The 13,933-nt window shown below is 33.5% G+C and overlaps 1 protein-coding gene across 3 annotated transcripts; it reads right to left on the bottom strand.

Annotated features, from left to right (window-relative positions):
• Positions 1-3,919: 3,919 nt before the first annotated feature.
• Positions 3,920-13,531, bottom strand: LOC149209578 (subtilisin-like protease SBT5.6). 3 transcript variants are annotated; one of them, XM_089396396.1, is made up of 11 exons: positions 13,381-13,531; positions 12,930-13,099; positions 12,636-12,727; positions 12,365-12,462; positions 11,897-12,079; positions 11,629-11,740; positions 8,766-9,333; positions 6,245-6,348; positions 5,735-6,092; positions 4,637-4,850; positions 3,920-4,529 (listed from the first exon to the last, which is right to left on the bottom strand). In XM_089396396.1, exons 2-11 carry the CDS (start codon positions 13,041-13,043, stop codon positions 4,000-4,002), a joined length of 2,373 nt encoding a protein of 790 aa, XP_089252522.1. In that variant the 5' UTR covers positions 13,044-13,099; positions 13,381-13,531; the 3' UTR covers positions 3,920-3,999. The 3 variants fall into 3 exon arrangements, with proteins under 3 accessions (XP_089252522.1, XP_089252523.1, XP_089252524.1); XM_089396397.1 differs by having other exon boundaries at positions 12,930-13,095; positions 13,381-13,526; XM_089396398.1 differs by having other exon boundaries at positions 12,930-13,090; positions 13,381-13,500.
• Between the last annotated feature and the right edge of the window lie 402 nt (positions 13,532-13,933).

Genomic DNA, 13,933 nt, shown 5'->3' with positions numbered 1-13,933 from the left:
AACCAAAAACTGTGTTCAAACCTTGTCTATCATCAAAGCTTGACGTTGTGTTGCTTTCCCAGGGAAGCTGAGCTTCAATCTCCTCCCCAGCAACGGCGCCATTTTATGTTATCACCCCAAGAAACTCTCCTAGGTTGTGTATCAGAGATGCTCGGGAAGATTACAAACTCAACAAAATGTTGGAAAAATGGTGGATGAATGAAAGAAATGTTGCATATTCAATCCAAATAACCACTTCTACTGTGGTTAACCCCAGACATGGGTGAACACCCCCAGACTACAAGGCTTTAGACCACCAATTACTCACAGTTTAAGGGAAATGTGATGATGGAGAAGACTGACCACACCAGCAGATGCACAGGACCCTGTGATGGTCGGCTGCAACCAGTTAAAAGGTCTGTAAATCTATTTCCTAATGCACAGACAGGATGACAGCTCTTTGGCATTAAAACAACAAAAACTTGTATACAAATTCAATGATACAAGCTAGATTCTAACACAGAGGTGGGATGACAGCCCCTCTAATGCTAAACATCTAAAGCACATGAATAAATGCATAACAGGCACAGCCTGGAACAAAGAAGAAGTGGAAAGTGAGCAATTAACAGCAAAAGAAGCTTGTATTAGCTGAAAATGAAGACCAGACGCTGCAGGTATCATAGTAGTTACAGTCTCCAGAAGTTGAACCTTACAACAAAATAACACTCATCAACCCTATTACATTCTGTATTCTAGATATATATAGAAGTTGATTACAAAAAAACGCTGTTGTGTTATACGAGGAAGGATCATAATGACCAACAACCATATTAATTCTCTGGAACGAGCTTCTGACATGATCTGCCGCTTTAATGGACAAATCGACCTTTCTCTAGTGTTCTGCAGTCCTTCTCTGAGCAGATGGAGTGAAAAAAGGATGAAATTCCATGCCTGATAAATGCCTTCAACTACTCGAGGCAGTCCTTTTTGTCCTTCAGCCATTTTGTCATTTAAATGCGGTTGCTGAGGATTTATGGCGCAAAGTGCTAGATCTGGCCTTCTTCCTTCTTCGGGAGCACAAAACAGGTTAAAGGTGTGGAAGGAATGGTGGAGGCATGGGCGGACGGAGAAAGATCAACCATCGGATCGCGTGGATCGACGGCAGAGATCAATTTGGAGGCGCTATCGAGAGAACACGTGGACAGAGTAACGTGAGCCGTCGGATCACAGTTGGGCAGATCCGACGGTCATCGCACACGAAAGTTGCGTTGACGATAATGCGCGGGAGACGGGTACGGTGGCGGGAAGCGGTTTCCCCGCACCGCTTATGGCTGTGGTGGTTTACGTACAGGGCGGGTGCGATCCAGTCAGGGTGGGACAAGTGGCCGACGGGAAATCGCTTCCCTTTGGGCTAACAATCGTGCAAGTTACGAGAGCGGGGGTTGCGACTATCATTGGATCCTGGCGAGATAAGATCGGACGGTGCGGAATGAATGCACAGGTCCACATTGATTTGACGTGACAGGGGCGGTAAAGGTGCGCGGTTAAATGCATACGGTGTTGTGGGTTTAGACCTTGTGGCCGGGATCTGTAGGAAAAGGGTTTAAGGGGTTTTATAGAGTTATAAACCAAAACCGCCCGGGAGCTTAAGTAAACAGGGTTTTATGCCAAATGTGGGTGTAAAACAGGGTAGCGGGAGTTATAAGTAGAAAATGGAAAATGAATGAGAAAGCATAAAAGAATTGTTGCCAGCCTTATACAACTAAACCAGCACTGCTCAACACCTATTTTAATCCATCAAGTGTCAAAGAACATAGCAGAGCTAACAGGTCCACCATTTGTCATCAGTGGACGATACTTTGATCATTGTACATGTAACATTGGCTCATTGGTTGAGTATGGGTATGCCTACCTCAGCAATAATATCATAGTGATTATGTATTGTAACAGATGATGATCTCAACCAAACTTTTCTTAATCCAGACTTGTCACAAAGTAAAGCACTTCAGTCCTTAGCCATTGCTTCTGACTTTGTACTTTTGGGGCCAATCTGTTATAGGTCATTATGTCACATCAACTCAAATGGCTTGGAAACTAGATCAATCAACATCCTTGACACCTTGCAATCATCCCTTTTGAAATCCTTAAGCACTAATTCGCATGTTGCATTTGCTGCAGGTGTGATGGTTCTAGAATTTTGGGGAAAATAAAAAATAATTACGAAATTTCTCTTTCCATAAGCTTCTAAGGTGGTTTTAACCATTTACTATTGATTGAGATCTTGAATTCCTATTCTAGAGGTCTTATCTCTTATCCCTAGAGTTTATCCTCCCTCATATGTGAATCGAAGTCCTAGATTGGTAAAACCCAAACTAACCTATTTACCCTATAAATTTGATGCCTCCCATAGAGTCTGGGTTGGCTTTTGGAGACTCTTAGCTATGCCTTGATGCTGCTGCTTTTTACCTAAGGATCCATTACCATCCTTGAGTTGAGATTGAAGGTTTACTTTGTGGCGAACGAAGGACAAGTTTGGTGGGAGACATCTGCATTGTCAAGAACTACAAAAGGGCTATAATCTTCTACTACATTTCATTAATACAAAAGTTTTTGTTTTCTTATACTTGTGTCTATTTTATGCATGTGTATTTCAATGCCCTCTTGACTCATTGATTAGAAATATTACTCTATACTATGTATATTTTTAAGTTCTCTTGCTTGTTGTAATTGTTTTTGCAAGAGAATTTTATGTCAAACAGCGGTCATCAATCTAGAAGACAATGAACCTTGTTTATTTATTTTAATATATTAGTTAATATGGATATTCAAATGGTTTATTTAAGTTATATATTGAAATATTTATAAGAGAAATAGTAGATTTTTTTTTTAATATGTATCTCTATAAAGTTGATATAAAACCAGCTTAGATCTATCTTATTAAGGATTTACCAAACATCAAGAGGAATCAAATCTCTTGAGATACAAACCTTTTGAAAAGTGAAAAGAGATTTGATGTCTTTGGGCTAGAGTTAAGCTGGATCTAGGTTGATATAATTATTAATTATAATTATCATTCATAAATATAATTATTTCATTTTATTTTTATTTTTATGTAATTGGACCTAGTCAAAATATTTTATTGATAATTATAGTTATTAATTATTAATTATTTTATTTTGATTACATTACATTATAACATTTATACCACACTGAACGTTGCATTTATATTTTTTAACATGCATATCAGAGTGAAAATGAAATATTCTTACCAGATTTTTTTAATATTGGATTGGAATATTATCTAAAAAACCAACTGAACCCAATAAGAATGAGATTGTTATATTTAATAATATTTTTAATTAAAATTAACGAAATATATAATTATTATTAATGTTTATATCATAATCCATATTATTTTTTTATTAAAAAAAATTATAGAAAAAGTGTAAACTCCACATGGAAAACCTTCATATTTAGCTGTGAAATGCACCTCTCACAGCAAAAATATAAATAAAATTGTATTAATAATTTTTTAACTAGATTTGCATAATTTGCATTGAGCCCATGCATCAAACCAAAAGTTCGCTTGGTCCTCATTTAGTTTGAATTGGTTGGACCCATAGACTATCTCTAACAAAGGTGACCCTGTTTGAAAAGGGGAGCCCTTTAGCTTTTTGATCCTTGAACTAGGCTAAACCAATTTTATCTTTATCGTTTAAATTAGGCAAGAAATTTGCTTTGTATTTGAATGCGTTTCCTTATGTACCAGACATTTCAGTTGAAAGATATTCTCTCTGTCAGTCTATAAATGCACAGAAATGCACCTTAAGCACAGGATGCCAATATGCTTGAATATATGGGTACAAGTTTTAAACACTCCAGCTTATTTGAAGCCGCTCTGTACTGGAGCCTGATCAGACATGAATCTAAGCCACTCCCATTGTTAAAGCATAAAGATTCTTATTCCTTGAGTTCATCCATTATAGTGATCCCATGACATGAACGGCTGAGTATGCCTATTTACATTGATGAGACAGCTAGGGGGCTCCGGACTTGGTGATTTCCATCACTCCAAGTATAGGACCCAAAGACATATTTTTTATTAAGAGGCTTTTGAAGGGTGAATTCTATAGTGAAAGTCTGTTTTTCTCCTGCTGATTGGAAAGATAGCTTCTTAGGATTGATATCTACTGATACACCTGGTGGCTCTTCGACTGAAACAGTATAATCGCTTTTGCCACCCACATTGGTGACAGTCCTGGTGACAGTCTCGTTGTTATTCAAGTTTGCAATAGCAACTGATGGATAGTTCAGTTGATAAGCTTTAGGTGGAGTTTCTGGGCATTTGAAACTGGTGTTTGGTAAAATGGTAGCAGCATTGATTCCACTGCCACAAAGAAAGAGAAGATAATCTTCTATTATGGCATCATACAGCAGGCCTGGATCTGATGCCCTATTGGGGTTCATTTGACCTGATCCATAGTTGAAGGGTGTAGCTGGATTTCCAGATGCATCTGATATTGGATTCCCTTCATTGTTTGTAACATTTGCTGCAGGAAAGAAAATCAAATACTCAAAAAATGTTAGTTGTGGAATTCCCTAAATTGCTAGAGAGTAGTTTTGAATTCTCCAGAGTCCAAAGAATGAGATTAATCACCTGTGGTCATGAGGGCAGATTTGATAGCAGCAGGGCTCCAATTTGGATGAATGACCCTTAAGAGTGCTGCTACTCCTGCAACATGTGGGCATGACATTGATGTCCCAGAGACAATATTGTACTTTACACGACGATCATCCATTACAAGCTTAGTGGGAGAGGCTGCTCCACTCCAAGCTGCCAGTATGTTTAGACCAGGTGCTGAAATATCTGGCTGCAAAAATCAATAGAATAGAATGTGTGAAGCAATGGAACCCTGAAATAAACAGTACATTTTTCCATTTACAATTGACATGGATTGAAATTGATGTCTATGCTGTTAAACAAACCAACAAAGCCCAATACAGGTTTATTAGGTTGGAATATCAGGTGGCAAATGTAAACAAACCAACAAAGTCCACTACAGGGATTTTAGGTTTGGAAGATCAAGTCACAAGTGTGACTCTATGCTTATTGGCTAATGGGAATGCAGTGTTAATTGAAAAGGTTTTTGTGAATATTGTAAGTAGATTTTTTTTGGGTGGGTAAACACACAGAGAGGGAAGAATTGAATTTTGAATCCTACCATTTATATAATATTTTATAACAGGGGATCATCAATTGTGTTTATTGTAAATAGATTTTAAAAATATTGTCTATTTAAAATTTTAAAATAAAATATAAATTAAGTGTTATAAGAGTGTCAAAATAATTAGCTTAGCAACATTTATTTTGATGTATAATGAAGAGCATTTATTTTGATGTATAATGAAGAGCAGGGTTGTGTCAGACAATTCTATTTTGATTTTCTTTCTGAAAAAAGGGTTGTGTCAGACACTGAAAGAAAAGGGCAAGGCATATTTACCAGTTTATCTGGTCATTAATATTGTTAGAATAATCATTAATATACTGGTAGTATATATTCACCAGTACATAATGTACTTGTTTCAATTTAAGTAGGACATATAGTATCTCAATGTACTTATTTCCATCCAATTATGAACTTATACTGCCCGGCTTATTTATTGCTCTATAGACTTATATGCCAAAAAAAAAAAGTGTGGTGACATACAAGATTAAATAGAAAGTGATTATCCTTCCCAGAATGAATCTCTTTACCTTGACGATATCTGGATTGAGCAAATTGGGGCCGGTGGAAGAGAAGGCAGCCATGAATGGCGCTGGCGTGGTTCCCAGGACAGTGGTAGCTGGAACAATCTGTGCAACGGGTGTGGTGGTAGAATTGATGTAGGCGAGTATGATTGCTGCATCATCAGAGACCACTGCAGTCCCAGCTATTACATATGCATCGACTGATATTTCTGCCGCATTCGTTGGCAGATTCCCCAGAATGACTGCGGCCCCTCCTGCCCTTTTCACCTCCATGCCTTTCCCAACTCTGGGACCGTTTCCTCTCAGGCAGAAAACTATTTTCCCCTTCACTTTCTCTGGGTCCAGAGATCCTGGAAGGCATTGCCTGCATTTGTAAAGGCATTCCTAGTACATTAGTCAGTTTATGAATCATATTGCAATTTATGTATGCATTCTGTGCACAACATAGGATCGTATTGAGAGAAGTTGAAGAGATTTGGATGCAATTCTCAAGTGGTTAGGATAGTTGAGACATACCCAGCAGATATATTTGCGTTGTCTACAGTGGGAAGCACTGCATCAGCAGCAAAGACCAATGGATAGAACTTGTCCTCCAGTTCGTAGGGGGTCACAGTTTGGCCCTGCACATATCAATAGAGAGTGATTTGTTAATGCAACATCGAATAAAACTCAGAGCAGCAGAGCTCAATTCATTAGCAAATGTTTTTGCACTAATCAATTTTATTTTTATACATTAGCCACAAGTGACATATCAAAATTATAGTGACTTTGGGAGGCTTCTCTCCTAATTTTTTTTGAGTACAGGAATAAAATCTTAAATCAAACTTAATAATTCATTTCTTTCCTAATTTTTTTTGAGTACAGGAATAAAATCTTAAATCAAACTTAATAATTCATTTCTTTAGATCAGATAGACCAAAGTTAGGTCTCAGTGGACATTAACCATAATCATCATCATCATTATTTTTATATTAAGTCAATCGAGGGACTATATCATCATTTAGGAGTTTGAACATGAGATTTACTCTTAAGCTAATGGATGGAACTTAACCCCCAAATTTTTGGTGACAAGGTAATTTATCAAAAGATTAAAATGGGATTTTACAGAGTAATTTATCAAAAAAATTAAAATGGGTATTAGAGTTGTAGAAATTGTCAAATTTGATAGATATATATTGAAATTCTTACTCGTTATTATGGAAATTTAATTTATCTAATTTGACAAGGTATCTAAATTTTTATGGAAATTTTAAATTACAGCAAATTTCTTATTCAATTGAAATGGAACGAAATCAATTGTTAAACTTTTCCAAAGCAAAATCAATTGTTAACTTTTTCTCATGCCTATTAATTAGTATTTTTAGCTACGTTTTAGTATTTTTAGCTACGTTTTACATCTTAGGAAAATGAAATATCAGTTTTACATCTTAGGAAAATGAAATATCAAATTTACTTTTAAATTTAGGTTAATTATAGATTTTATCATCTAAGAATTATAAGATAAGGTTAACTGTTGAATTTTCTTCATATTTATTGGATAGACTATACAATGTACATTATAAAATGTGTCATTTTCTAACCAAATATTATTTACTTTTTAAGAAAATGATAAAAAAAAATTTAATAAAAAAAAAATCTTAATCTTAAAACTAAATATTATTTTATTTTTTAAGAAAAATGATAAATTAATTTTTTATAATAATAAATAATTTGATTTTTTAATCTAAAAAATATGGTTTTTAAATATTTTGATATTTTTAATTGATATATATATATATATATATATATATATATATATATATATATATATATATTTTATTGACATGAAATATATAAATTACAAATATATTTAAAATGTAAATTTGATTATTTGTTTTCAATATAATTAATATATTAATTAATCATAATAATCAACCATTTAAATAAAAAAATTATTGAAATAAAAGGTTAAATTTATAATTTGAATAAAAAATTATAATTATAAAAAATGCAAATATATAATGATATAGTCTCTAACAATTTTTTCAAATTATTGAATATATTAATTAATTATAATCATCAACAATTTAAGTAAAAAATTATTGAAATAAAAAGTTAAATTTACAATTTGAATAAAAAATTATAATTATAAAAAAGCAAATATATAATGATAATATATAAGTATAATTTTAATAAGGAAAAATAAAATTATATATATATATTTATATATTTATTTTAAATAATAATAGGAAAATATTAACTTTAAATCCAACCAACACAAAACATTTTACAATTTTATAATATTTATTTACAAATATAAAAATTAAATATATGGCATTTTATTTATGAACTAAAAATAAAAATAAAAAACATGCCAACATACTCATATATATAATTTAAATTATTTGAAATAAATGATAAATTAATATTATCAAATAGAAATATATAAAAGTTAAAAATATATATATATATAGAAATTCAATTTTTAAAATGATATTTTTTATTTAAAAAAAAATTGGATTTTTTTTAATTTGATTAAAATATTTTATAACAAAATTTTAAGATTAAAAATTGTAATTATAACTTTCAACAAAAAAACATCTCACTTTATCTCTTTTTTTTAATTTTACTAATATTAGTATATAAAATTTTATTTTTTAAATTAATTAAACATTTTATATCAACTTATTTTCATAATTATAATTTATATAAATTTATAATACACATATATATTTATAGTAACAAATTATATTGAAAAACAACTCAAAACAACAACAACAAAAGACTTATAATTTATGAGAATAAATTGTTTTCTATAGTAAACTCTCACATCAGCTTAAAATTACTATAGCTAAACAATTTTAAATTGATAAGTGTTTTTTTTTTTAATTAAAAAATAAAAACTTAGTATACATAAAGTGAATAGTTTCATTTTTATTTGTAGAATTTGAATACCATGATATTAATATATATTATAAATAACATTTCATATTCAAATATTTATTTTTATTTTTATTAATTCGAATAAAAAAAATTGAAGAATGTAAGTTAGGTGTACCTTTATTTTGGTGCCATCTCCAAGTAGGATTGGTGACACAAAATCTCGATCCACGCTATTGGCTGCCACAGTGGTAATCCATGGAGCAAGGTTGGATGATGTAGCAGGCTTTGGCCCATCATTACCCGCACTACAAGCCACAAAAACACCTTGTTTAATAGCATGCAAGCTCCCAATAGCGATCGCATCCCTGGTATATACAGGTGGCATACCTGTAGTACCAATGGATATACTTAATACATGGACACCGTCATTGATGGCATCATCAAGGGCAGCTAGCATGTCAACATCAGTACATGTGTTCTCCATGGCAGGGTCCCCACCAGGAATGGGCCAGCACACCTTGTACATTGCTATCCTAGCCATGGGAGCCCCGCCTGCAGCTTTCCCAATAGCAAAACCACCCAATGCAGCGGCATTCACTTCTTGGCCAGCAACAGTGGAGGAAGTGTGGGTTCCATGGCCATCATGATCACGAGGTGAACGATACTCTGCCACAGATGTTTCATTGAGAGCACCATAATAAGCAGTGTATCCTTTCAAGTAGTAGCGTGCACCTATCAATTTCCTGTTCATACAAAACAAAAAAATTTAATCTAAAAAATACAATCATCATCTAATATAATAAGCTTAGGAATGCAATTTATCCTAGAGTCTCATTCATTTTTTCAAATATTATGCAACATTTAAAGAGAATCATAATGATACAGGACCATGAAATGTGATGCACTACTAAATTAAATAGTTAATAATAAGGATTCACATTAATTCTTTTAAGTTTAATTTGAAGTTAGTGGTGCTTATGATATCTAACGTATGAGAGAGTGTTTTAGGTATGAGAAAACACATGTTTTAGTGATAAAGGTAATTTTAAAATAGTATAAAATAAGCATATGTGAATGCCATTATATATATAAGAAAGATGGATGAAAAAGGTTGACAATAAAATATATATATATATTGATATATATAACCTTCTACGTAGTTTAAATTTAAATCTCAAAATATTTATCATATTATCCATCTTTTAGATATTTTCACTCAACAAAATTATAGTGATTTTCAAACATTTCTCTTAATATTTTCTAAACATAAAAATAAAACTTTAAAGAATTATGAATAATCTATTACAAAATTAATCTTTAATATATATTAATCATCTCATCATTATTACTAATACACACACTTACTCAATAAGTCTTTAAAAAAATTAATTAAATAAATAAATAAAATATATTTATATTTAATAAATTAACTTAAAAAATATTTTATGTACATTTTTATTTAAAAGATAATAATTTATTCTTATTAATATATATTTCAAATACAACTTTTTATAATAAAAAAATTATATATATATATATATATATATAATTATCAACATATATATATTAAAAAGATACTCAACTTCTTATTGCCTATCTTTTTCAATGCTACCCATTTTCTTTAGTGGTAAGGTGACATGTACTTCTTTTCACTTGGGGCATCTATTAGTGCAACTTTTAATAAATATATCTAGAATCTCTAGATCTCATGATGAATATCCCCACTTATGTCTCACTAAAAACTTTAAATGCATATTACTTGTGAAAAGGTTGCCAGAGTCAACTTTAACCACAAAGCATGGGCAGATAATAATAACTATGTATTAATATTGATAATGAGGATCAGCAGGCTGGTGCACTCGACTGTTGTATGATATGGTTCAGACTTTAGAAATGTTGATTGATGTTTGATAGTTGGATTACAGTCTTGCAGATAACAAAGGTCAAAGTAAAGGTGAATTGGGTGTACGAAATGCAGTGTGTCAGTGTCATGTCATGAATGTGGGATAGTTGGCTTACAGTTGGGCAGATTGGTGTTCAACCACAAAGGTCAAAGTAAAGGTGAACTGAGCATGTCACACCTACTGTGCCATGTCAACAAACTAGGATTTTATAGAACGAAATTACATACTTTCATATCCAATCCATGTACAAAAATTTGGCATCTGTATTAGCCTGCAATCTAATTGTGCTCATCTTTTCATTGTTGGGCATTACAAGTCAAAGATATCATCCAAAAAACCTAAATTAATATTTCCTGGTTGGAGGATACACTCTTCCACATGATTAATTTGGAGAAACTCAAGTATCAGGACCCAGTGGAGAAACCTAAATTAATATTTTCCTGGTCAGCTAGAGAACCTCAAGAATCAAGACCCAGTGGAGAACACAATGAGAAGAAGACTGTGCCTGACATGAGTGGTCCCTGATCCAAATATGTTGGAGATTGGGGTAGAAGCAGACACCACCATATGAAATAAGTGGTTTTTTCAAGTACCTATAGCTGTCAAAAGCATTTTCCTTCAGGGAAAATCATTCTTTGGTAAGAAAAAAAAGTCACCACTGTGACCACCAATTTGTTGGCTTTATGACGACATTAAGAAACAAGGTTGAAGTTAACATGTCATCTAGGTGGGGGCACACTACGATATGGATGAAACTGTGCTGAACAGTTCCACAGGAAAGGTCTTAATCATCTTAAAAGCTTTAATTTAGTTTAATTTTGCTTTAATTTAGTTTAATTTTTACTTTAACCTACCAATTTGCATTAAGGTTTCTCCTTCAAACAGGACAAAATATAGTTCATGCCATTTTTAATCCTATCCCAATCAAACTCCACTCCACTTGTGGGAATCAATTCCAAACACGACAGACAATCCTTGTCAGTCGGCGTAGTAATCCATTCAAGCACCACAAGCAGTCCCTGTCAGACTCTGCTTAAGTGGGCAAGGTCCAATTCAGAATCGGCTTCTAGCCAAGGGAATATCAATGGTTATAGAAGTGGGAAATAGAGAGAAAAGTTGCTCACTTCCACTTACTTGTTACAATGTGAAATGTTGAAGGCCTCGCCCTCCTCACAAATGCCTTTCCATGTGCTTGGGACTGAAGGCATTCCATCGTCCTTGAAACTCTCAGCCTCTGGCCAAATCCCTGCTTACACCACAAAATATTCATACCATTAACTTTTGATCTTTGGACATGTTTCTTTCTACAAGACACCCACCACCCACATCATTAGTATTGTACTCCAATAACAATAACTTGCTACCTGGTAGAAAGCCTTAAGATAGATGAAACTGGAACTACCTGAGTCTAGGAGGCCAATAATGGTATCTTGCCCATAGTTTGCCTCCTTCCATAAGCTGCTCGGGGGGGAAGTTGTTCCATCTCCTTGTGTGCTTTTACCTGCCATGCCAAGGAAATCCCATGACCTTGTGGTGTGCATCTTTCTGTTTTTGCTGGGAAATACAGAGATCACCCCTTCCATCTCTGCATCCAGTTCACACCATATTAATAGTAAATTCAAATACCTTTAGCAGCCAATAAAGCACTTTCTGTGAAATTTCTCTGAGCAAAGTGATCAAAGATAAATCATTAGAAACTCATGGACTATTATTGCATTCACAATTAGCAACTAACAGCACATCTGTAAGTTGTATTTTCTGCTGCCTGATCTCAGAACATAATTACAGAAGATATTTGAATATATTCATACCATATAACAACATATTTACGGTAATCTTATAGATTTGTACAAGCCTTTTATATATATACCTGAGATGGCAGAAACCTCTTCAGGAGAAAGATGGGCAGCAAAGCCATTGAAGCTATGTTTGTAACTGTAAAGCAAGGACTCCCTGGCTTCATCAGCACTGTTCAAATCAAAACCACTGAATTAATATCGATACAATACCTGTACAATTTCATTCCAAAAGACCAAACTAAGGTCTTCGACAATCAATAGATTTGCCAATAGCTTGCAAGATAGACAAAGAGCTGAGTATATAGCTATGCATTGAATGAGTTAATGCAGAAAATAACTAACTTTCCCTTCACAGAAGCCAGCATGGAATGGTGAATATCAGCCACTTCCTCTGGTAACAGCCCTCCATGGTCACCTGCATATACAACGTAAACCTGCCAGCAATACATACACATACACACAAAGCTATAGAAATAAGAATCACCCTGCCTATAACTCCATTAAACTAAACTAAGAACCTTCCTTGAATCATATACTCATTGTGTATGTATATCACTTCTGCATATTGTATCAGACATAGATCTCAGTGTCTACATACAAACATTAAATGTCAAAGATATCTCAATGAATGCCCACCTCCTTAGCAGAGATCCCAACTAAGCAGAATGCCATGAGAAGCTTCAGCACTGTTAAAACCACCATGAAATATTTCGTCCAAGTTTGTGATACTAGGCCTAGGCCTACATCCATGATGTTTCAGATGAAAAAAGAAATTGGAGCTGCAGCTGCTCTCTTTCCTTCACTTCCTTCACACAAACAGAGAAAGTATTAGCCTACCAATCAACCAATTACCAGCAAAAGGACTGTATACAGAGCACGGAAATGCCAGGCCTTATGATCTCTCAGTCCTTCCTCTTTTCCTAAGCATGCATGTGACTCTGCAAAAGTAACGCTTTGCAGTTGTAGCTGTGGAAGTACTACAAACACATATCGCAAAAACAAGAACAGACAGAATAGCTTACAAACAACCACCGGCTTCCATTATAAAATACCATAACTTAACAGCAATTTTTTAATGTTATCTCACCGCACAAAATCTCCAGAGACTTTATACAAGACAACCTTTTTATCCTGATGGAATCCCAAAGCAGCAGTCACATGTTTTTGTTTTGTTATGGGAAGTCTTCAGCCTCCCGGTTTATTTATAGCCCTCACTCTGGTTCCTGCCTAAGATTCCATACTTGTCCATTCCATTTTCAAAGATACCATCCAATCTTCTCACAAAAAGTGCTTTCTTCGTGTACGAGGCACCAACATTTTTTTTGGATTTTTAAAGGCTTTTGAAACCATTAATTATCAAATACAGGGCTCCAAGGCTCTTTGATTTTTGCCCATTTCAATGATTTGTTTGCCCACTCAGCTGAAGCATGATTGCAATTCATATTTAGGAAGCATTATGGTCAGTAAAAGTCGATGAATATGTGTCACTGATATATGGATTGAATTCTTTTACCAAAATATGGTTAACTGAAATTTTAATTTAATTTAATTTTATGAATATTAATAAGATTTTGAAGTTTTTTCTAACTTTGGGTAGAATGTATGTTAACTCAATTCGTGAGGATAATCATTTTTAGCTA

Source organism: Pinus tabuliformis, chromosome 1_2 (assembly GCF_031772625.1).
Source record: "Pinus tabuliformis cultivar Carrire ecotype Pingquan chromosome 1_2, CPIR1, whole genome shotgun sequence".
Classification (NCBI taxonomy): domain Eukaryota; kingdom Viridiplantae; phylum Streptophyta; class Pinopsida; order Pinales; family Pinaceae; genus Pinus; species Pinus tabuliformis.
Note: the sequence above shows the minus strand (reverse complement) of the source record. Positions and strands in the feature narration are given on the sequence as shown.